Source organism: Pongo pygmaeus, chromosome 5 (assembly GCF_028885625.2).
Source record: "Pongo pygmaeus isolate AG05252 chromosome 5, NHGRI_mPonPyg2-v2.0_pri, whole genome shotgun sequence".
NCBI lineage: Eukaryota > Metazoa > Chordata > Mammalia > Primates > Hominidae > Pongo > Pongo pygmaeus.
Window position 1 is genome coordinate 63,613,261 of NC_072378.2, and position 24,854 is coordinate 63,638,114.

General features: G+C 33.5%; 1 protein-coding gene across 1 annotated transcript in view; it reads right to left on the bottom strand.

Moving 5' to 3' along the window:
• Positions 1–4,164: 4,164 nt before the first annotated feature.
• The window catches only part of LOC129037901 (protein eyes shut homolog), a 359,551-nt gene continuing 338,861 nt past the window's right edge, over positions 4,165–24,854 (bottom strand). Inside the window, exons 8-9 of the mRNA XM_063666298.1 lie at positions 5,341–5,491; positions 4,165–4,267 (exon numbers count right to left, since the gene is read on the bottom strand). Of these exons, the coding sequence (XP_063522368.1) occupies positions 4,202–4,267; positions 5,341–5,491 (217 nt within the window). The 3' untranslated portion in view covers positions 4,165–4,201. The remainder of the gene's footprint in view (positions 4,268–5,340; positions 5,492–24,854) is intronic.

Below are 24,854 nucleotides of genomic sequence, written 5' to 3' on the forward strand. Positions count from 1 at the left end.
TAAATTGTAAATTGAAAGTGATTTTTATACGTGCAAGGAATGAGAAATAATTCTTATTGGATGAGTCTGCATCTGATAATGTCTTGACTTGTGATTCAGTGCTCTCAGCAGAATAGACACCAGATGCCCAAGTCCAAATGGTAGTCCAGTAGAATAAGCAGATGGGTGAATGAATGAATCATTTACCACATAATCTCTAGAGGGAGCAATGGGTCATAAAACATGGCAGTGAAACCTTGATGTCTCTATTACTTTGCTTATGTTTATCAGAGGTTTGGGTTTATTTTCACCAGTAAGTGGACCCCTATAAATGGCTATTTAAGAGACTTTTATTTGTTGTGCAGTGATTCTCTTTTTACACATTGTTGGACAGAAAATGAGGACAGGGTAATGATTAACTTTTATCCGTGTAATTTACAAAACCCAAAAGTGTTGAATGTTGTTACCTTTCTTGATTTCTTCAATGGTGTGTTTTAATTTTTTCTAATTATTTTGTGTCCATTAGACAAGTGTCTTTGAAGAGCTCAAAAAGGTTGACAAGCATCCTTTTGCAGAACATCATAAACACATTTAGTGAGGTGCCATTAGATACATATAATGTCTCTAACTTGATAAGCTGGGACAAGTAATATAAGCAACCCAAATTTTCTACAGATAACTGAAGTGGTTTCTTTTTTCACTTGTTCTTCAGGAATCTCTCACAAGTCAGTCCTTAAAGAGAATCCTGTTTTTATGTTTTAGACATTTAATAGTAATTTATTTTGGCTAAAGGATTTTGATGGCTAATGATTGACAGGCCTTTTTATAAAAGTGAATGTAGCAAACTAATTATTGACTTTGTAAGTCAATGTCTTGAACATACATGAAGTGCATAACACTTATTTGCTTTACCAGTGTCCCTATTTCTAAATGGATTCACTAGAAATTAAAAAAAATTAAATTATTAAACTTCTTTACTATGTTGAAATTATAAATTAATTTGAAAATTAAGATAATGTTTAGATTTTTGGAGTCAGTCACTAATTCTTCAAAAATTCCAGTCAAATATAATAGTACATGCAATCACACATGTGTTTTCAATCCTAGTGACTTACTTGCATCTGAAAAAAAGGTAGCATCTTTCTAGAACTTATAGTATCAACTTCTGCGTATATAAAAAACAAGTCTAATTGATTAACAATATTTATTTCTTTCCATAATTATTTTATTTCCTCTCATACTTAGCAAAGAGAATAGCTGGTAACATCTGCATTTACTAGGAATTAAGGTTTGGTGTCCTTAACTAACTTGGACCCGAAAGCAAGAGTCCATGCACTGAAAAGTGTAAGCAATTAAAGCACTACCAAGGAAAGTGTTTTTCCACCACCAGAGAGAAGGCATTTACTCTCAGACCTTGAAAGTTATCCTCATTTATGGTCATCAGGGGAAGCAGAGTTTTTCACACCCCAGGCACAAAATTGAAAGTGTCTGTTTCATTCTCTTCTCACATACTGAGCTCTGGGTGATTTTGTTAAAGGAAGCATTAAACAACCTGTCAGCACATACACATTGGATTAGGGACTCTTATCATGTGGAGGGGCTCTGGCCAGTTCAGAAAGACATTATTGGAAACTTAGAGGTGAGAGCATAAATGTAACTTAACACTTTTTGGCTCGAGGAATCAACTATAGTTCTTTTCCTTAGTGTTTTATATTACAAACCTGTTGTTTTTAATTTTCTGAGCACTAACAGCCCACTGTGCTTAAACAGTTCTTAATCAGAACACAATGATTAGATAGAGCCTGCATGATACTTAGATATTCAGAGGAGTTGCATTGCCCAGAAACATATTCAGAAGGCTGAATTTCGTATCTTTCTTTTTCTGATTCATCGTATGAGTTCTCTTTAAGTATTATCATCTAGATAACGTTTTACAGTTTGTATCAGTCATCTGGTATATAGCAATACAAGTGTATGTCTCACATACGTATTCTAGCACACACACACACACACACACACACATAGTTACTGTGACACTGTAACAGTATAAAAAAGGAATAAAAAAATCGATGAGGGGCTGACATAAAATCTTTCAACTACAGCATATTTAACAAGGAGGGAAAACCTGCTTAGCTGGCTGCCTTTTTAATTTCAAGGTAAGTTTATTGGTCCAAATACTGAATGTTCCTCCAAGTTTGATTATAACAAATGTCCGGTTCCCTTACCTCACAGGATGAATGTCAAGTTTTTTAGTGAGATAATCCTTTAGTAAAAGCCAATGTTTCAGACAAGGTTTTAGGAGAAAAAGTCTTTAGAAATATAGTCAATTATTATCATCATCTTTCTGAAATTTCAAAACTCTGTCCTCCCCTACATAACAACCTCTCTGACTTATTAACAAGCTTCTAGAAAAATAACCTAAAACCACTCTGTTGCTTCTTCCAGTTCATTTATTCTTCCTCAGAATATTACAATTTGATTTTTGTTGACAGTTTTCTCCAGATACTGGTGGGTGACCTTTTGTAACATTGGTGTTCAACAGATGCTTCTTTTTCCATCTTTGTTTCTTGTGACTTTTTTTTCCTTTGTCTACTGCCAGCCTCTCTATTCCTTAACTAATTTGGCGTGTACCTCTTTCTTAGCCTAGTTCTTGATTGCTGATTCCCAGTTCTCAGCCTTCTTTTATTTTAATCCTCATAATCAATTCAATCAGTTATTATGGCTTCCACTATCTCCTGTGCAGACTCCCACAGCCATATGTTAATGATCTTTTGTGAACCGAAGGCCCATATTTCAAATGACTTGTGCATCACAACATTCCACTAACAGGAATGATATTCAGCAGGAACACACACAAAGGACTGATGGATTAGCGGTGATGGCAAGCCAGTTGTTAAATATTTGAAAATCATTTTTGCCCCAAAGCAACTGTATTAGTCTGTTCTCACATTGCTAATAAAGACATACTTGAGACTGGGTAATTGATAAAGGAAAGAGGTTTAATTGACTCACAGTTCCACACAGCTGGTGAGGCCTCACAATCACAGTGGAAGGCAAATGTGGAGCAAAGTCACGTCTTATATGGCATCAGGCAAGAGCTTGTGCAGGACAGCCCCCATTTACAAAACCATCAGATATCCTGAGATTTATTCACTACTAGGAGAACAGTGTGGGGGAAACTACCCTCATGATTCAATTATCTCCACCTTGCCCCACCCTTGACACATGGAGATTATTAAAACTCAAGGTGAGATTTAGGTAGGGACACAGCCAAACCATATCAGCAACTCAAATGCAATGATAAACCTGCCATTTTCCCTATAAATAATCCTAGATTCATTCCCCATTTTGAGAATGGGATTATAAATTCTATGGTTACATAAGCCAACCTGGTCATTAAAATTCCAAATTTTCTATATATTTTTTGCTAATAATTATTTTTAAGTTCAATAGCATTCATAATTACTCTCCCACCCTTATTGCCAAAATACCTTTTTTGTTTAATTATTCTGAATAAACCTGACTTTGCCATTTCTTATGATGTAGTCCTAACCCCTCCAGTTGTACACTTCGGTTACTATCAGAGTGAACATAGCATGATGACAATTCCTACTCAAACTTTTTAAATGGCTCCCCCATTTAAGAAGTATGTAATGTATAGTATATGTATATGGCAGCAATATGTAAATATATACTATTTTGCATTTTACATAGGATTAATTATTTCTCTGGCTCCCACTCACCTATCCAAAATCAAGTCTTCTTTCTGCTCACTTCATATCAAACCCCGTGTCTCCATAATAATAAATTATGTCTACTCCACCTCCCCCTTCCTCAGACCCTTCCATTACCTAAGCCTGTGTATATGTAATATTGTCTCTGTCTACAATGACAGCCTACATATTATTTACCAGGAAGACACTTGATATTTCTTCAAATCTCTAATTACAACTCCTCTACTTCTTCAGGGAGGTCAGAAGACATCTTTTTCTATTTTTCTGTATTGCTTCTGCACGTTTATATTTATAATAAAGTAAATGCTCAGCTATATTTATATTCAGGGGTAGCTAATTTAGTCTTGAGAAATTACACTTAATTAATGTATACTCAATTAAATTTAGTTCTATATTAAAATTTATATTTTATTTGGGAAAAAATATAGTTATGAAATAAGAGGACAAATGTAAATTATGAAAGGTTTTATTTATGTTTCATCCATTCTTTAACTGAGGCCTCTATTTAAAAGCTGTTCATTGAGCTCCAACAATGTGACAGGAACTGTCCTTGCCTTGGTGTATAAAAAAGTAAACAAAACATATTTTTTACTATCATGGAACTTTTAGAATGGTTTCATTTACGAAAAAGTCAATGAAGCACATTAATGTTATAGAAAAAGTCACAAATATCTGTTTAATGATCAATAAATTTACTGCTAATGGAGTAAATCTGAATCTAAATCTCTGCATGCTTACAGATACAGAATTATCTTATTTCATTAAAGTCATATTTATCACATCAAATATGCTTGTGAATTTTGTTTTTATGTCTATTTTTGTTTTATTTTATCTTGTATGCTATGGAGTCATGATATTTACAGTAAGTAGATGTACGTATATCAATTTACACTATTTGTGGGACTTTGAAACAATAGCATTTTATATTTCCAATAATATAAACATAGTATGTTCAAATAGGTAAAATGCAATGGTAAATATAATAAGGGAAAAGATTAATAAATGTAATAAGCTACTGGTATACTTAACAAACAACCTTAAATTTTTAAAGCAATTTGCTGCAGCAACATAAAATGGAACCAAATAATAGCATTTAAGTCAGCTTTCAAGCTATTTTCCTAAAATATAGCTTAATAATGAAGACAATAAGCTAATTATCTAAATGGAAATTTAGACAGTGGGCTGGCATGTGTGCAAAACTCTGTAATAAACATTCTCACATTTTGGTAATCTCACACAAAACAGAGACTGGGGGTGGTCTTCCAATTCCTTTTCTCAAACTATATTTTTGTTGTGTTATTAAGTGAATCCATTGAAATATCCAGTGAAAATCACTATCTTAGTGGACAAATCACACATGCTAAATAGTATTAAGAAATGTAATACACATACTATAGCCATAAGATGGAAAAACAGACTGACATTGGAGCAATTTTTTAACGAGAACAGTAAACTTCTATTATACTTTGGTATGATAGATAAAAATATATATGTTAGTAGAATCACTCAAAAACTTTTTTGAAACCATGCAGATGGCCCCACTAGCCAGAAAATATTTCTAAAGTTTTTCTTTTTCATTTTTCAATATGATGACATAATTAATATTTTAAAACATCTGTAGAAATACCTGGATTTTCCCATGAAGGTCTGGAAATCCACCAATAAAGACAGATCCTGATTTTGGCAGGGGTTTTCCAAGTACATGACTGATAGATTCACATGTTTGTGTATTCCTCCCTAAAATAGTCAGCTCAGCTTTACATGGATACAGTTCTTGCCTGTAACCATTTAAGAAAGAAATGTATGGTTTTAGTATGAGTCATATAAACATTTATCTGACAAATTAATTAAGCTTTTATCAAAAGAATAATTTAAGTAGATTATTTCACAATAAAACAAAGTCAGAAGTAGATTAATCTGTTATAAATTAGAAATCCTTAATGCTTTAAGTACATAAATACAAAGTTACAGTTTGACAAAACAACAAATTATAGCAATCAACTAATGAAATAAATAAATCCTGATAAGCAGATCTTTCTCAATTGTAACTGAAACAATGATGGATTACAATATTCCATTTTAGCTTTTTACATTGTTAAATTTTCTGTATGAGTGAAAAATATTAAAAAGAATCAAATTTCAATGCAGTCATACAGTGTACAATATATACTTAGGTGGAAAACAGATATATTGCAGACAGTAATTAGTTGTAGAAATATAAATTATACCAATAAGCAAAGCACAGAAAAATTAACAAATGAATAAATCAAATATAACTTAATTAGGAAGATCACAGTAATAATTTCCATATGCCCATTCTTTTAGAAAGATGAAAAAGACAAAATACTTTGTCAATACTTTAACATGTAGATATGCGTGTGTCATTTACTCTAGCCATATGTTTAACTAATTGTTTAATCCAGAGATTGACAAACTATATCCTAGGCCAAATCTTGCCTGCCATCTCTAAGTAAATAAAGTTTAATTGGCACACAGCCATATGTTTCTTTACATATAGTCTATGGGTTTTTTCATAACAGAATTGAATAATTGAAACAAAACTTTAAGTCCCAAAAGGCCAAAAATATTTACTATCTAACCCTTATAGAAAAAGTTGGTAGATGCACTATCTATTCAATTTATCTATTAACCAAGCAAGTAAGCTTTATCATAATCCTTTTCAAAATAATAGTACACATATTATAAAAGACACCTACATAGCATCCAACAATCAATGCCATTCTGTTCCATGAATATGTGACATTCTGGTTTTCGTATATTTATATTGAATTATGGCATACATAATAAAGAGAGTAAAGGATAAAGCTCTATGAAATATAGTGTGAACATAGTCAAGTAACCACTACCTGGGACAAAAGGCACAAAATTACTACCTAGATGACTCCACTACAACATACACAAGCATGCACACACATGCACGGACACACACGCACACACATACTCTCACAACTCTTCTATCCTCATTCAACATTATGTTTTTCAGATATATATTTTTGAATTGAATAGTTTATTTATTTTCAAGGTATATAGCCAGATACTTCACAAATTATTCTAATGTTGGTATACTGTGAAATTTTAAATTGTTGAGCTATGAATAGTGCTGCTATAGACATGCTTGTATGTATTGTTTGATGTATAGAAATGTGCATTTCTGTTGAGCATTTAACAAAAAGGTACTTAGAGTTCTATGTTCAGTATATGTGCTCTACTGGTTATATATTTTGCAAGGATTTTCTTTTTACTTTTGGTATCTTACTGTTTTAGTTTTTTAATGGTGTTTTTTAATAATCAGAAGTTTTTTATCTTAATTTATACCAATTGATCAATCTTTTCCTTAATAATTAGTATTTTGTTGTTGTTGTTCCTGACTTACTCCATTTTTGAAAATATATTTTACTATTGACATTTAGATCTACAATCCACCTGAGATTGGTTTTTATATAGTCCCAAGTATGTATCAGTTTTTATCTTTTCTCTATGGAAATCCAATTGACTCAGTAACATGAGTGGAAGAAAACTATCCATTCTCCACTGTTCTGCAGTATTGCTTCTGTCGTAAATCATGTCCATATGTATGTAGGTCTGTTTCTAGACTCTTTTCTGTTCTACTGGTCAATTTTTCTATCTTTGTACCAATATATCAATGTCTTAAGACTTACTCTAAAAATACAGTATTTAATACACAGTAGAGTAAGCCCTCCTACTTCATTTTTTCCCCCTTAACATTGTTTTGGCTGTGTGTGTGCACGCGTGTGTGCACACACAGGTGTGTGTGTGTGTGTGTGTTCCTGGGCTCTCTCTCTTTTATTGGTTCGTAGTTCTACCTTTGTGTCAATATTACACTGCCTGATACTGATACTGCCTAATGCTAATGCCTTATAAGTATTGATATTTTGTATAGCAAATTATCTTACTTTGCTCAGTTTTTTTAATTGAGATAATTAAATATCCCTTTCTTTTCTTTCTTATGTGTGATGAATTATGTTTGCTGGTTTTCAAAAGTTTGGGTGTATTCTTGGAGTAAGTTTAACTTGGTTATGATATATGGCTTTCTTATATAACACTGGATTTACTTTTCCATCTATTAAGGAATTTTTACATACAGTTAATAAGGGATAGACTTTTCAATTTCAATCCATGTACTGCTCTGGTAAAATTTTAGTATCAAGGCTATGCTGTCCTCACATTCAGAAAGTTTGTGTTACATTTATGTTATATCTACCTTTTATGTACGATAGAATTCACTAGTGTAGCCTACTGGGCCTGAAATTTTCTTTGTGTTTTCTTTGTGGAGATGATACATATGGATTACATGTATTTAGTTGATATAAATTATCTATGATCATGTCTATTTTGTCACACTGTATTTTTTCTAGGATTTTTTAATCTAAAATTTCAAAGTTATTGGCAAAAATGTTTCATAATTTCCTTTTGTTATATTGGTATTAGTTTTGGAACTCCCACGTCTGCCATTTTTTGGTATGGTATTTGGCTAATTGTGTCTTTCTAATTTTGTTTTGTAAATCAATGTTGGTAGAAAGCAGAAAATTTCAAAGAACACACTTTCGGCATTGTTGATATTCTCCATTCTCTGTTTTCTATTTCATTGACTTCTGCTCTTTATGATTTCCTTCCTTTAACTTTCTCTGTGCTTAATTTACTCTTTTGTTTCTAAGGTTTTTAATCTAACATGCGCTTTCAGGATAGAAAATTTTTTCTAAACATCAATCTAACCATATTCAACAAGTTCTATTTTTCATTATTATCTGTTCAAAATATTTTCTAATTTCCTTTGTGATTGTTTTCTTTGACCTCAGTGGTATTTAGAATTGCATTGTCAAATTCACAAATACACAGGTATTTTTCTGGTCATTTTTAAATATTCTAATTTTAGCTCAAATTGAGATTGTCCAGAAAATATTATCTTTAAACTTTTAATAATTTTATAGGTATTTAATAATAGGTATTGAAGGTAGATGCCAGGAAAGGCCAAGTAACTGCTGAACACCATAAAGTTGTGGCTGACCTACATTGGTATTATTTGCATGCTTACCACATTATCACACAGCAAGTTTTAAACTTGAACACGTTAGGAGACAGAAGGAGAGGGATTAAATAGGTCAATCCTGTAAATGATCCTCTTTCAGTAAGAAACTTGAACACGCGTTAGGAGACGGAAGGAGATGGATTAAACAGGTCAATCCTTTAAACTATTCTCTTTTAATTCTTTGAAGTATGTTGACTCAGGCTGCATTGCCCAGCATATGGTCAATTTTAATGATATTTTCATGACACTGGAAAGTCTGTTGTTTGGTGAAGTGTTCTTGATATGTGAATATTGTCAGGTTTTACACACACACACACACAAATATACACACATTCAAACACATTTATCCACATACACACACATACCACAAATATACAGACATTCAAACACATTTATGCAGGTTTATAATACATTTACAATAAATATAATAAAACAGTGAAATCATGTCTATGATGTTTGCACCTTTTTTCTTCTTGAGAAAATATTTACACATATTCTTCAAATCCTCCTATCTATATCATGATATAAACCTCATAGACCTAAGACCAGGTATGGTCATGCAGCCAACTTTGGGGCTTTGATAAAGAAAGCTTTGACAATTTTTTGAAAATATCAATGATATTCCCTATGTTAAGAATATGAGAGAAAAAATGGTTCAACATTTTTAGAAACCACTGGATATTCTTGGATTCTGTATTTAGAAGCAAACTAGAAGCTTTCTGGGTTAATGACTTCTTACAATTAAACTGTTAAAAATATCTGAGGGAGAATATAGCTTCCAGGAAGCTATTCATTAAATGATAAAAATAAAAAAGCACAATTGCTTTAATAATTCTCTAAAATTTAATGTTTGGAAAAAGAGTTTGTACTGTTTTATGATATTAAAATAGCAACAATAATTATTCACTAACACTTTGCTAATGAACTCATTTCTTATAAATGAAACACATTAAGATATCAAATATATTTATTTGATCTTTGATTATGACAACTGAAAGACTAACATAAAACTATATGAACTCTATGTTTTCTTTCCTTACTATACAAGCAATATAAGCTCATTATAAAATTTCATAAAAATAAACAAATTTACCCAACATCCACATTTGGCTTTTATAATTATATCAATTATTATATCAATTGACCTAAAATATAGGTCAATAACTATATATCTGGATTTATTTTCTGGTTTTCACTATTTTCTCTTATATGACTATATCACTATTTAAGTGAATCCCATTATTGGCTATTTAGTTTATTTTTTGAAATTATAGAATCACACCACATTTATGTAGTAATTAATACTTGGGAAGTCATCTCACCCTTATTTAGTTATTTTCTCATAAGGAGAATTTATTCACTAGAGGTGAATTATTGAATCAAATTATAAGCAATTTTAATGATTTATCATCAAATTGCTGACCTGCTCTGCAAACTTTGTACCTGTTCATCTAAAACCTACAATTACATAAGCCAATTCCTTGAAATAATTTTTTTAATATAAGTTTTCTGTTAGTTCTGTTTCCCTGGTAAGACCCTGACTGAAATTTTGGTACCTGGAGTATGAAGAGTATCAAGATGACTGAATTTTTGACTCATTGTACAAAAATATCTCTTATATTTTCTTATTTGAAGCTGTATTAGTGCTGATGGAGTATAAAATTTGACTTTTTAATTGGAGCTGGTCCTGATAATAGTTTCTGTTAAAATCTCAATTCATGTCTCTCTCAAATAGTATTAGCTGCATGGAATTCAGTTCCTCAAGATTTTCTGCAGAACAGCAATGGATCAGGTGATTAGCCTTTGACTATCAACTCTAAGCTAGAGAATTGCTATGATTTTTGAAATAAATAAATGAACAGAAGAAAAAGGATTTTGGGGAAAAGTTAATATATCATGGGGGAAATTATTTATAGATATATTGCATTTGTGGTTTTTCCTTGAAACTTAGGATTTTTATTATTTTAGAGAGTTTCTATTCATTGTCACAGAAGGTAGTCAGCTTCACCATCGGGAATACTATTATCTATATAATAATTGTGCAGGTTTTCACCTTTGGATAAGTATGGGAATTTTTCTTTCATACTTAAAATTCTTCATGGTTATTCTTGTTTTCAAAGTTATTATCTTATCTGAAATAAATTACCCATTGTAAATGAATACAAGGATGGCACATCATCGTTTCTCATACATATATTCAGAGAGCTGGCAGTTGTGTTGCAGGAAGATGAAAGGTAAGCACGCCTCCATTGTAACTACGTAGGCCATCAGGTTTTCTTTGCCATAGATGCAATTCTAATATTTCATCTAGCAGCTTGTTATTTTATTCAAGAGGCACACTTTTTAACAGCAGTCGTATCTTTCCCCTTAGGCTTATTAGAGCAGAGGCAATCTTGTGCTGATTGTGCTCGATTGAATCTAACATGAATTGACTGAATGTAGAAAAACAGTCCTATAACATTATTGTTTAGCATTTGCTGATGAACAGTTTGCTTAGCTCACCATGCAGTGTAAATTTTTTCCATCAAGGCTCTTTAAATGCTTTTTCTAAAATCAGCACTGAGGGTGCTTTAAAGGTCAAATGAGCAGAATAGTTTTTCTTTTTTGCATAATTGTATGTAAAACTGTCTTGAGGACCACTGGTGTTTGAACTACCTTTAATTGTTCTTCCAAACTTACAGTGATTGTTCAGGTTTGTCATTTGGACTGACATATTAGTAATCACTAACTACTCTCCACTAAGTAGAATATGGAAGAAAAATTTAGTGAGCCATAAATTCTATCCATTAAGTTTATGTATTCAGAGTAGATGCCTGGAAAGGTCAAGTAACTGCTGAACACCATAGAGATGAGGGTGACCTACTGTGATATTATTCACATAGCTACTGCAACATTACACAGCAAGTTCTAAACTTGCACAGGTGTTAGCAAAGACTGAGGGGATAGATGAAACAGGCAAATTCTGTAGATAAATATTTAAAAAGGCAGAAAATAGCAAAATTCCATCATGTTGGAAATCAACTCTCTCATCTGATCATCTTTGAGCATTACGATGGTCAACCTTCAGAAATTACTGACTCAAACCTTAAGCTTAACAAAATTGTTCTTAACTGAAAGCAATAAACCTTCCTATAAAACCTGAGTATGTGTGTGTCTACTTTGTTGTTTATCATATTTGCATTAAAAAATTGATTCTACCAGTCATAAAAATATAAAAAAATTAGTATGAAATAAAAGCAAATGTACCCTTTTAAGAAAGATTCAGGCCTGTAAGTTGGCCATTCACACAAATATAAATAAAAATTATAAGCATCAACTTAGATTTTTGATGAAGACACACTTTTTTATTGATACATGATAGTTGTACATATTTATGGGGTACATGTGATTTTTGGGGCAATATTTTTATCTTATCAAATTACCCCATATATCTACAGATATTTTATATTTAAGTGAATATAAAATATATTCATTAGCTTAAAAATACTTATTAAACTCCAACTACAAATGGATTTTTAAAGGGAGTTAAACAGATATAGTGGATATTTCTGTTAGGGAGACTTATTCAATTCTCATAATATTTATTCAAGTAATTTCCACAGGTGACATGGAACTGTCCCCAGATTCCACTATATCTTGTCATATCTCTGAAAAACTTAAAATGAACTTCCTCACTTAAAACTTTGAATGGTAGACTATTGCCAAAAGAATTAAGTCTAAACACGTTCATTTGGAATTCAAGCCCCCACGTTTCCAGTTTAGGCTTTTCTTATTTGGTTATCTATATCTATGACAGCTCAACAACAGAAATTTTATGCTGTACTTGTCAGTCTCTTAGTTATCTTAACATGTCCACTTGTCTATGAATTCTTCTGGCCCTTTGCTGAATCCTGTTTCCCCACTTGCCAAGATTTTTATTTTACCAACTGATATATTACTTATAATTAAGACTTTATCTAAGATCCACCTATTACCTAAAAAGTTTCTAATATTTGCAATCTTAGTGATCTCTTTAATGTCTAACACCATTAAAGTGTGCCACTCATTTTTGCATTCAATTACATATTGCTTTCTCCTTTTATGTGATTGTATGATATTTATGTTTTGTTTCTCCAGTAAAAAAATAACCTCTCAATTGGCAGAGTTATGATTTATCCATCTTTGATTTCTTAATAAAACTTAGGCTTTTGACTAAGGACTTAGAAAATAAATTTTTGAGTTTTAGTTGATAGGAACAATTGTGTTCCTAGAAATGTACCAAATATTCCCTTCTATCCTAAATAAATGTGTTTCTAAGGTAGTGACCTTTTCATTCGCAGGAAGCCATCAAGTTGCCAGGTGCTTAAATGGCACCTCCTTCGACCACAGATTGCTTCTGGTCTTTATGTTAGGATCAGATCATTCGTTTGCCCATGGGGCTTCCCACTGGCAAAGTAACTGTTTGCATTCATTGAGCACTAGTCAGATTTCCTAACACTGATGGGCAATTGAACAAAGATTAGCTAAAAATTTTGAATTCAAAATTAAAAATATGCAATTCAATTGTTCTCTGGCAAATTCTAAAGTAAGGATTATTCTGGTTGATTTTTTTCTTTTAGGGTACATAATCTTAAGAACTGTGTAGATAGACTTTCTTTTTCCTTTTGTGTTTGTACGTGGGACAAAAAATATTTCCATATCGTGTTATGATTCTTCTGAAAGGACTGCTAGAACTTCAGATCTTTCCACTGAATAGATTTTAAAATATGTTTTTGCATTTGTGATTGAGATTAATTATCAGTGATATGGTTAATACTCCACATTAATCATTGTGATTCTAATTATATTATATTTCAGGAGCTGTAGAACAATACTCAATAATAAAATAATTGACATTAGATTATTAAATACTAAGATCACTGAAAATTTAATCAAGAACAATATATCCAATTATCGTTATCATTATAAGCAATTAAGCCACATCTAGTAATATTCTCTTGAGATAAAATATAGACTTTATAAAAAGAAAACACCAAGAGAACTAGGTTAATTTAGCATACATTTATATTTTATATTATTTGGCAAAATTGTGTAAAAATATTTAAAAATATGGTACTTGACAATTTATGAATATTCACAAAATATGTCTTTGAAATTTTATTTTTCTTAACTATTAAAAGGATTAAAAAAAAAAAGTAATTTTTTTTTTTTTTCTGAGATGGAGTCTCGCTCTGTCACCCAGGGTGTAGTGCAGTGGTGCAATATTGGCTCACTGCAACCTCCGCCTCCTGGGTTCAAGCAATTCTCCTGCCTCAGCCTCCCGAGCAGCTGGGATTACAGGCATGTGGCACTACGCCCGGCTAATTTGTTTGTATTTTTAATAGACATGGGGTTTCACCCTATTGGCCAGGCTGGTCTCGAACTCCTGACCTTGTGATCTGCCTGCCTCAGCTTCCCAAAGTGCTGGGATTACAGGCGTGAGCTACTGTGCCCGGCCCTCAAAGCAATTTTTAAATTTAATTTGTTAGATACTTTTCTTCCTATCATGGGCAATCCTGAAGAGAATATTGGGCCATGTTGTGAACGCCTCCAAGCCTTCCTCAGATCAGCAAGAACAATTCAAGAAAACACCAGAAGTAGAGGTGATAAAGCAAGACTGCTTATTTAGAGAAATAAAGGGAAGATCAAAAGACACCTTCAAAATGACTTGTGTAATGCAATTTTCCTCTGAGAAACTGGATTTTTTCAGAGGAAAATCCAGTTTTTTGTTCATGAATCCAAAAATCAGCCCGTTGAGTGGCTGAGATGTTGGGAGTTTGTGTAGGGCTTACCTTGAAAGTGTATTTCTTATATTCTGTGCTGGGGGTGGTTAGCCTATTACAGTTTCAAGAGTGATGGCTATTTAATTATATAAAATTGGGAAGTAAATCCCTAGTCAGATTAGTCACATAATTAAGTTTGACAAAGCTCAATATTATAGTTGGGCATTTTTAGCTCAATCTAGTTGCATATTCACAAAAACTCATAAAATCTATTAGCCTTCAACAACGTCACTAGAGCTTTTAGTTTACTTTGCTGTAACACATGAGGGATAAAAGAGACAATGAGGCATACTCACTTGAAGCCATATATGCTGTTGATTCACCTGAATTTCATTTCAGAAACACGTAAATTATTTTTGTTCCCTAGTCCTTTTTCTAAATTGTAACATAGAGTGTGTATGTTTCTGTGTGTGTGTGTGTGAGTGTGTGTGTGCGCGCGTGCGCTTTTAAGAGGAAATAAGGAAAGCCTGGTCTTTGGGGTAAGAAAGGCTCCATTTCAAATCCCAGCTTTACCATTTATTATCTAGCAGACTTTTACTTTTTATTTCTCAGATAGGTATTTTAAAATACTACCACGTGTCAGGCAAGACAGTCCACACTGGATGCAAGATTAACAAAACAGCATTAGGGCCCTTCTTTTGTAATTCAAATCTCAAGGGAGAGGACAATATGCATCAAATATCACGATGCTTAATGGGGCTGGGGACTGATTTAATTTGAAATGTGAGGGAACACACTCCAAAGGAAGTGAGATTTGAGTTGGAGTCTAAATAATAAATAAGAATCAGTGGACTGGCAGAATTAGGTAAGAGTGTGCTAGGCAGAGGGAACAGTATATACAAAAGTTCTTGGGGGCAGAAGGTAAGAAGGCATGAGTTGAAATAAATCCTGAAGAATTGATGTAGAATCATACCACGTGTGGGAACATTGATGGGGAAAATGGGATTAGAGAAAAAGTCAAGGCCACTTAACTTTTTTTAAACACTCTTATTTATTTTATTTTATTTATTTTAAAGTTCTGGGGTACCTGTGCAGGGTGTGCAGATTTGTTACATACGTAAACGTGTGCCATGGTGGTTTGCTGCACCTATCAACACATCACCTAGGTATTAAGCCCAGCATGCATTAGCTATTTTTCCTGATGCTCTCCCCGACTATTCCCCCAACAGGCCCCAGTGTCACATTCTGTTTTCACATCCATGAAGTGACATATCTAAATTTATTGCTAAAAATGTATATCTTAATTAACCCATCCTTTCATTGTCAAATAGGAGACTTGGGAAATTAGAACAAAGTTAGGTGTTCAGTGGATGTTAATTTTCTTCTTAAAGGGAGTTTGTGTTGTTCTGGTTTGGAGCTATTTATGACAAACCCACAGCCAATATCATACTGAATGGGCAAAAACTGGAGGTATTCCCTTTGAAAACCGGTACAAGACAAGGATGCCTTCTCTTACCACTCCTATTCAATATAGTATTAGAAGTTCTGGCCCAGCAATCAGGCAAGAGAAAGAAATAAAGTATATTCAATTAGCAAAAGCGGAAGTCAAATTGTCTCTGTTTGCAGATGACGTGATTGTATATTTAGAAAACGCCATCGTCTCAGCCCAAAATCTCCTTAAGCTGATAAGCAACTTCAGCAAAGTATCAGGATACAAAATCAATGTGCAAAAATCGCAAGCATTCCTATACACCAATAACAGACAGAGAGCCAAATCATAGGTGAACTCCCTTTCACAATTGCTACAAAGAGAATAAAATATCTAGGAATCAAACTTACAAGGATGTGAAGGACCTCAAGGGAGAACTACAAACCAATGCTGAAGGAAACAAGAGAGGAAACAAACAAATGGAAAAACATTCCATGCTCATGAATAGGAAGAAGCAATATCGTGAAAAGTAATTTATAATTTCAATGCTATCCCCATCAAGCTACCATTGACTTTCTTTACAGAATTGGAAAAAACTACTTTAAATTTCACATGGAACCAAAAAAAAATCCCACATAGCCAAGGCAATGTGAAGCCAAAAGAATAAAGCTGGAGACATCACACTACCTGACTTCAAACTATACTACAAGTTCACAGTAACCAAAACAGCATGGTACTGGTAGCAAAACAGATATACATAGACCAACGGAACATAACAGAGGCCTCAGAAATACCACCACACATCTACAACAATTTGATCTTTGACAAATCTGACAAAAACAAGCAATAAGGAAATGATTCCCTATTTAATAAATGGTATTGGGAAAACTGGCTAGCCATATGCAGAAAGCTGAAACTGGATCCCTTCCTTACACCTTATACAAAAATTAACTCAAGATGGATTAAAGACTTAAATGTAAAACCTAAAACCATAAAAACCCTAGAAGAAAACCTAGGCAGTATCATTCAGGACATAGGCATGGGCAAAGACTTCATGACTAAAACACCAAAAGCAAAGGCAACACAAGCTAAAATTGACAAATAGGATCTAACTAAACTAAAGAGCTTCTGCACAGCAAAAGAAACTATCATCAGAGTGAACAGGCCTCCTACAGAATGGGAGAAAATTTTTGCAATCCATCCATCTGACAAAGGGCTAATATCCAGAATCTACAAAGAACTTACACACATTTACAAGAAAAAAAACTCCCATCAAAAAGTGAGCAAAGGATATGAACAGACACTTCTCAAAAAAAGACATTTATGCAGCCAACTAACATGAAAAAATGCTCGTCATTGGTCATTAGAGAAATGCAAATCAAATCTGCACTGAGATACCATCTCATGCCAGTTAGAATGGTGATCATTAACAAGTCAGGAAACAACAGATGCTGGAGAGGATGTGGAGAAATAGGAATGCTTTTACACTGTTGGTAGGAGTATAAATTAGTTCAACCATTGTGGAAGACAGTGTGGCAATTCCTTAAGGATCTAGAACTAGAAAATTGACCCAGCCGTCCCATTACTGGGTATATACCCAAAGGATAATAAATCATTCTACTATAAAGACACATGCACACATATGTTCACTGCGGCACTGTTCACAATGTAAACACTTGGAACCAACCCAAATGCCCATCAATGATGGAATGGATAAAGAAAATGTGGCACATATACACCATGGAATACTATGCAGCCATAAAAAAGGATGAGTTCATGTCCTTTGCAGGGACATGGATGAAGCAGGAAACCATCATTCTCAGCAAACTAACGCATGAACAGAAAACCAAACACTGCATGTTCTCACTCATAAGTGGGAGTTTAAAAATGAGATCACATGGACACAGGGAGGGGATCATCACACACTGGGGCCTGTCATGGGGTGGGGGGCTGGGTGAGGGATAGCATTAGGAGAAATACCTAGTGTAGATGACGGGTTGATGGGTGCAACAAACCACCATGGCACATGTATACCTATGTAACAAACCTGCACATTCTACACATGTACCCCAGAACTTAAAGTATAATTTAAAAAAGGAAGAAAAAGGGTTCATCAATTAATATGGAAGATAACACCATTTATGGCAAAACAGAGGTGCTGGAATATCTTGGTATATTTGATGCTAATGAAAGAAGTGGGGCTTCTAATTCCTCACAGGCGATATTAAGCCAGATTCAGTACTATACAAATGTAAATTGTTTTCAAGGAATGTTTTATATGCTATTTTAAGAATTAGATACATACAATTTAAAATATAACTATATGGTATTAGCATATATATGTACATATATGTGTATGTATGCACACATTATTATCATTATTATTTTTGAGGTGGAGTTTTGCTCTTGTTGCCCATGCTGGAGTGCAATGGTGTGATCTTGGCTCACTGCAACTTCCGCCTCCTGGGTTCAAGTGATTCTCCTGCCTCAGCCTCTCGAGTAGCTGAGATTACAGATGCCCACCACCATGCCCAGCTAATTTTTTGTATTTTTAGTAGAGACGGGGTTTCACTATGTTGGCCAGGCTGGTCTCAAACTCCTGACCTCAGGTGATCGACCCACCTCTTCAAGTGCTGGGATTACAGGCATGAGCCACGGCGTCCAGCCACACACATTATTTTTTTTTTTAAAGGGAATACATAACAGAGGTTTACCATAAATTATCTTCGGAGTATTATTTCTCCTTATTCTGCTCTAAACCTTTGGAGAAGGAATGGTTTAATGGAAGAGAAAATGGAGAATAAATAATGAGTTAACTGAAATGTTTTCTCATTACTATGTGTTTGAAACATAATGCTTTATAGTTCAAGGCCTGTAAGACCTTTAGATATACAATATAAATGTGATTGTGACTGCTGCGTAAGAGAAAGAAAAACATTAAGTCACACTATGCAGCTCAGCCTCACTCCAATCACCTGAGGAGGAAGAGAGGATGCCTAAGAACAACATGAAGGACAATTCTGTGACCAAATATTTTTAAGTACGCTGGTACATATATTTCCACAATTTAAAAAATCTGAATGCTTAAAGGAGATGTATATCTGGGAAAGTAATGATTCCAAGACTTGAGCCCCAGCTGGGGTACAGGGATAGTATGAATCCCAAGACAGGGTATTCTCCTAAAACTGAGTTTGTCTTTTCTAGAAAGCCCTGCATAACGTGTATTTCTGTGAGAAAAAAATACAATATAGAATATATTCCTTCTCCTGTGAGAAGAGATACAAAAAGCAAACTTCTGTAGTGTCTGTAGGGTACAGAAAATTGGTAAACTCTGAAATTATACCACAGTCAATATGACTCTTTTGTTTTTTCTTCCAACTTGTATTAGGTTGGTGCAAAAGTAATTGTGATTTTTGCTATGTTCAGGGCATACATGTGCAGGCTTGTTACGTGGGCAAACTGTATGTTGCTGGGGTTTGGTGTACAAATGACTTTGTCACCCAGGTAATAATCATACAAACCAACAGGAAGATTTTCATTCTTCACACCCTCTTCCCATTCTCAACCTTCAAGTAGGCCCTGTGCTTATTGTTCTTTTTGTTTCCAAGTGTACTCATTGTTTAGCTCTCATTTATAAGTGAGAACATGTTGTATTTGGTTTTCTGTTCTTACTTTAATTTGCTTAGGATTATGGCCTCCAGCTGCATCTATGTTACTGAAAAGGATGTGATTTCATTCCCTTTTATGGCTGCATAGTATTCCATGGTGTATATGCACCACACTTTCTTTATCCAGTCCACTATTTATGGGCATCTAGGTTGATTCCATATCTTTTCTATTGTAAAAAGTACTGCAATGCACATATGACTGCATGTGTTTTTATAGCAGAACGATTTATATTCCATTAGGTATATACCCAGCAATGGGATTGTTGGGTTGAATGGTAGTTCTGTTTTAAGTTCTTTGAGAAGTCACCAGGCATGCCAGACTCCAAAAGCAATTGCAACCAAAACAAAAATTGACAAGTGGGACCAAATTAAACTAAAGAGCTTCTACATAGAAAAAGGTGATCCTTGAGAGCACAACACAGTTTTTTTTCCTTTTCTTTCCATTCAAAGAGCTGGAAGTTTAATCTAGCAAAATGCGAAGCAATTCTTACCAAGACATGGCCACAAATAGACCATGCCACTGGTCATGAGGCTTTGGTTGAACTAACTTCACCAATTTTATATGTTGATTATTAGAATCTGAAAAAATGCTCATTATTTTGTGTGCATTGGCTTGTTTCAGAAAGTAGAAAGCAAAGTGAAACCTGAGTAAAGGCAAGAGATACATGGTTTTTGTTCAGGGAAGCTAGTAACACACACTATAGTAATTTGTTGATATATCAATTTACGTTGATAGGTCTATAGGGTCTCAAGTACGTTTATGCACATTTTGATAAATCTAAATTTTTTTAAAGACATGTACTATGAAAGTGCTCTTAGTGAGGATTTATTTGGGAGACAAAAGGAGGGAAAACAAATTCATTTATTTAGGGGTAAGTTTTTATATAGCCTGCGTTTAAAAAATCCAGCACTACCTTTAAGAGTAACTAGTGATTCTTATCCGTAGAGGGGAACACAGATGAGTTACTCTTGGGGCATTTATAATTGTAAAAATTAGGGCATTCATGGACTCTTAAGATTTAATAGGACTGTGTTAGTGCAGAAAAAAAAGAGATTCAGGGCATTTAACCAGGCAGGACCCATGAGTCTGTGAATTAACACAACATTTTGGGGTCCTGGCTAACATTTTATCTTTGCATCCAACAGTCAGATTCTGTTCTGCAGAAACTCAAGTTAAAAATAAAATCTGATTTATTATATTTTCTTAACATGGAATGAGAGTGAATCCTCAAAATAGTATCTGAGACTGAATATGATTTTTATTATACCTAGTTTCAAGGCTTTACTAATTGAAAATGAGTCTCATTGCTATCTTGTCACTATTGGGAAACTTCACGTCCAATGAGCCTTTTACTTCCACTGAAGCAAGAACTGAAACTGTCTCTAAGGGGAAAAGATGGCTAATAATCACTGCCATTGAAAGACAATCTTAGTTGGATTTAAATGAAAACTAAATTTTTTTTATTATCTGGTTCCAAATGCCATTCTTTCTTTCTTTCACAGTCATATTTAAATCTAAGAAGCCCAATTCATTGTTGTGTGTATGTATTTGTGAGGAAAGCGTGTTTATAATATTTTCATAAAACATGAAAAATTCTGTCTTTGTCTTTTAGAGTAATATGACAAATAAAACACATCGACTCTAGCCAGAACACTGGCTTGACTGAAATATTACGTGGTCACCCTGATGTGTATGTATTGGTTTTTACTGTGTGTCTATGTACTTTCACCTACTATGATGATAAACTTTCTGTGCACTGTTCAAGGACACTTTCTTTCCTCAGACAAAATCTGTAACATTTATGCTGAGTGAAAAACATTAGAATTTTGGATATTCAACATTTTTAGTTGGGTAGTAATCTTTATTTTAATCTTGGTTTTAACTACCAGCATAAGGTTTAATCAGCTTTTAAGAAAATGTGGACTGTTTTAAGTCTTTAGAAGCTCAATATGAATGATTTTACACATTACAAAGTGTATGTGTGGGGATAATCAGGAGAGAAACACTGAATCTTGCTTAAAGGGATGTTGAAAAGCCACAGTTCTATTTTTAAGTAAGACAGCTATTTAATGATATATTGAAGATTTTATATAAAAATTAACCTGACCATTCACAAATTATAAAATAATGGTTTATATTAGAAGTTAGTGAGAAAATGATTACAATACAGCATCATATAACACCATATAGGAGAAAAATCTTGACAATCCATAAAACATAAAACAGTAACAAGCAGAACACAAATTATTGAAATTAGGTTAAAGTCTCTCAAATTTGGAGAATTAAATAAAAGACACATGTGAGAACCAACGACTCAGAGGTGAGCTGGCAAAGTTAGATCATACAAATGGAATCCAAAAAATCAGGTCAAGCATTAGCATTCAGTAGCAATCAAAATTCAAAACAGAAAATAAGACAATTAGGCTCATACATTTATAAAAGTCACAAAGCAGTTTAAATATATAAAATAGGCTGAGTGGCATGGCTCAAACTTGTAATCTCAGCACTTTGTGAGGCTGAGGCAGGATGATCACTTGAGGCCAGGAGTTCCAGACCAGCCTGGACAACCTAGTGAGATCCTACTAATATACAAAAATTTATTTCAAAACTAGCCAGGTGCGGTGGCTTGCACTTGTAGTCCTACCTATTTGAGAGGCTGATTTGGGAGGACTCCTTGAGCCTAGGAGTTTGAGGCTGCAGTGAGCTATGATTGTGCCACTGCACCCTAGTCTTGGTGACAAATTGAGACTTTGTATCAAATATATGTACATACACATGTATCAAATATATATACATACACATATATATACATACACGTATATGAATATACACATATATGTGTATATGAATATGTATATGAATATGAATGTATATGAATATGTATACTTATATGAATATACACATATATGAGATACACATATATGTTTGCATATATGTATATTTGTATATATGTATGTAATATATACATGTATATATGTATATATGTTTATATATGCATTCATATATGTATATATATACAAGTATATATAAAATGATAAATGTGTATTAATAAAATCTGTTATGAATTCAAGAGGTATGAATTGATACCCAAATATAGCCTAGAAATTTAATACATCATTACTAGATTATGAAATAAACTGAAAAAATAAATAATATGGAACATTTGAAAAATATGGCCAATAAAATGTAATTAAAATCTATATATCAAAATTTTGCCTATAAACATAATATACATAATTTTCTAATATCCACAGAATATTTTATATTTGTTTTATATTTTGCAACCAATAATATTTTGGTAAATTTTCCTAAAAGCACACAAAAAATAATCATTCTTTGACAAACTAGTATAAGAAGTTTTAAAGAAAAAATTTGAATAGCCTATTTAAAACAATTGTCCCCAAATAATGAAGAATGAGGACTCAGGCGATTTAGACTGAGGAGATCTTGAAAGGTCTTTGTTAGTATTTATTTATCTAATACTGTGTCTACCTAATTATATCAGATGAATAGTGGGGTTGGTAGAGATATATAGGAAGATGCATAAGTATAGAAGAAAAGGAGAAGGCATTTGAGATGCTGAGGGTGTTAATAATGGCAAATTTGTTTTTCAAAAATAGTAGAAGTTGATGTCTAGTAATATCCTCATTTAAAAAATTTTTTTTCTCTCTTTTCCTGAGGACCCTCAAGTGTGTCAGCTGTGAAGCATGTACTGTATTCTTCTGGTGGAAATTAGCATGGCCACTACATCACAAATGGATATTATCTCAAAAGTTAATTGTATTACTAGTTCTGTTTAAAGATTAAGAATCAGACATGTACTATTATCTTCTATCACCTCTCCTTCGTGAGATTCAACTTTCTTTTTCTTTACTATGAATAAAACAAACTAAAAATTCACAAAGATATAGAAAATGCACGTGTATATAAGTGGATGGTAAAGTTAAAAAAAAATAAAGAGACAAAATTTTGGATGGAGAAGTGCTAACTAATTTAGCAGAATTTATGATTCATGCCTGTGGAGGAGGATACTAGTAGAAGAGAGCCAGCTGATTCCACAAAACTGCTAAAAGGCCAAACTCCTATACAGGCTGCAAGGAGCAGGATTAAAACTATGGATACTAGTTGAAGCTTATGTTCAGGGCAAGTAAATTCCCCTTTCTCACCTTGTGCAGCCGTATATTCTCCACTCTCCCTTAAAGGAGATTAGATATTTATCCCCTCTACTCTGCCATAGTTTTGGCAGTGGTTCTGATTCTCCATCCTCCAAACTCCTGTCAGATAGTGCCATCTACACAGCTCCAAGATCTAGGCTATGGTCATACTTTCTCCTTCTCAGGCCTGCAGTTGGTAATGGCTTCTCAGCCATCATTAGTCTCCTGATGCTTCCGTTGCCAATGTCCAAACATCTATAAATTATCTTTTCATTAAACTCTGTTTAAGCCCTTTGAGTATAAATGTATTTGTCTCCGGCTGGGACCACGATTAATACATCAGAGAACAGACAAAATCTTCAAAAAACTGTAATTGAATAACATCCTCAGGGAGAAAACAGAAGGTTATTCTTGTCCAAACAACAACAACAACAACAAACCCCCCAAAAAAAACCTCTCCCCCCAAAAAAAAACAGTATCAGGAAGAACACAAAGTAAAGAAAATATTCTAAAGGTTAGGACAAAAGGTAAAAATATAGAAAATCAATGAAAGAATTTAAGGGACTAAGAGACTAGTACCGCTGTACCATGCCACAAAGGCTTATGGGAATCCAGCAGAGTGAAAGATAAAAGAAAAACACTAAGTACATGCTATGGTCTAAATATTTGTGTCTTCCCAAATTCATATGTTGAAATTCTAACGCCCAAGTTGATGGTATTAGGATGTGATGTGTTTGAGAGGTGGTTAGGTCACGGAGGCAGATTCCTCATGAAAAAGATTAGTGCCTTTAGAAGAAAAGTCTGAGAGACACCATTCACCTTTTCCACCACGTAAGGACACTATGAGAAGGCGTCATCTATGAACCAGGAATTCTGCCCTTACCAATGACTGAATCAGCTGGTCCCTAGAACATGTACTTCCTAGCCTCCAGAGCTGTGACAATTCATTTTCTGTTATTTATAAGCTACCCAGTTCATAGCATTTTGTTATAGCAGCCAAAATGGAGTAAGATTGTACAACTTTGTGAAATTTCAGGAGACTAAAAATAGAGAAGAAACCTTAAAAGTTTCCTGAGAAAT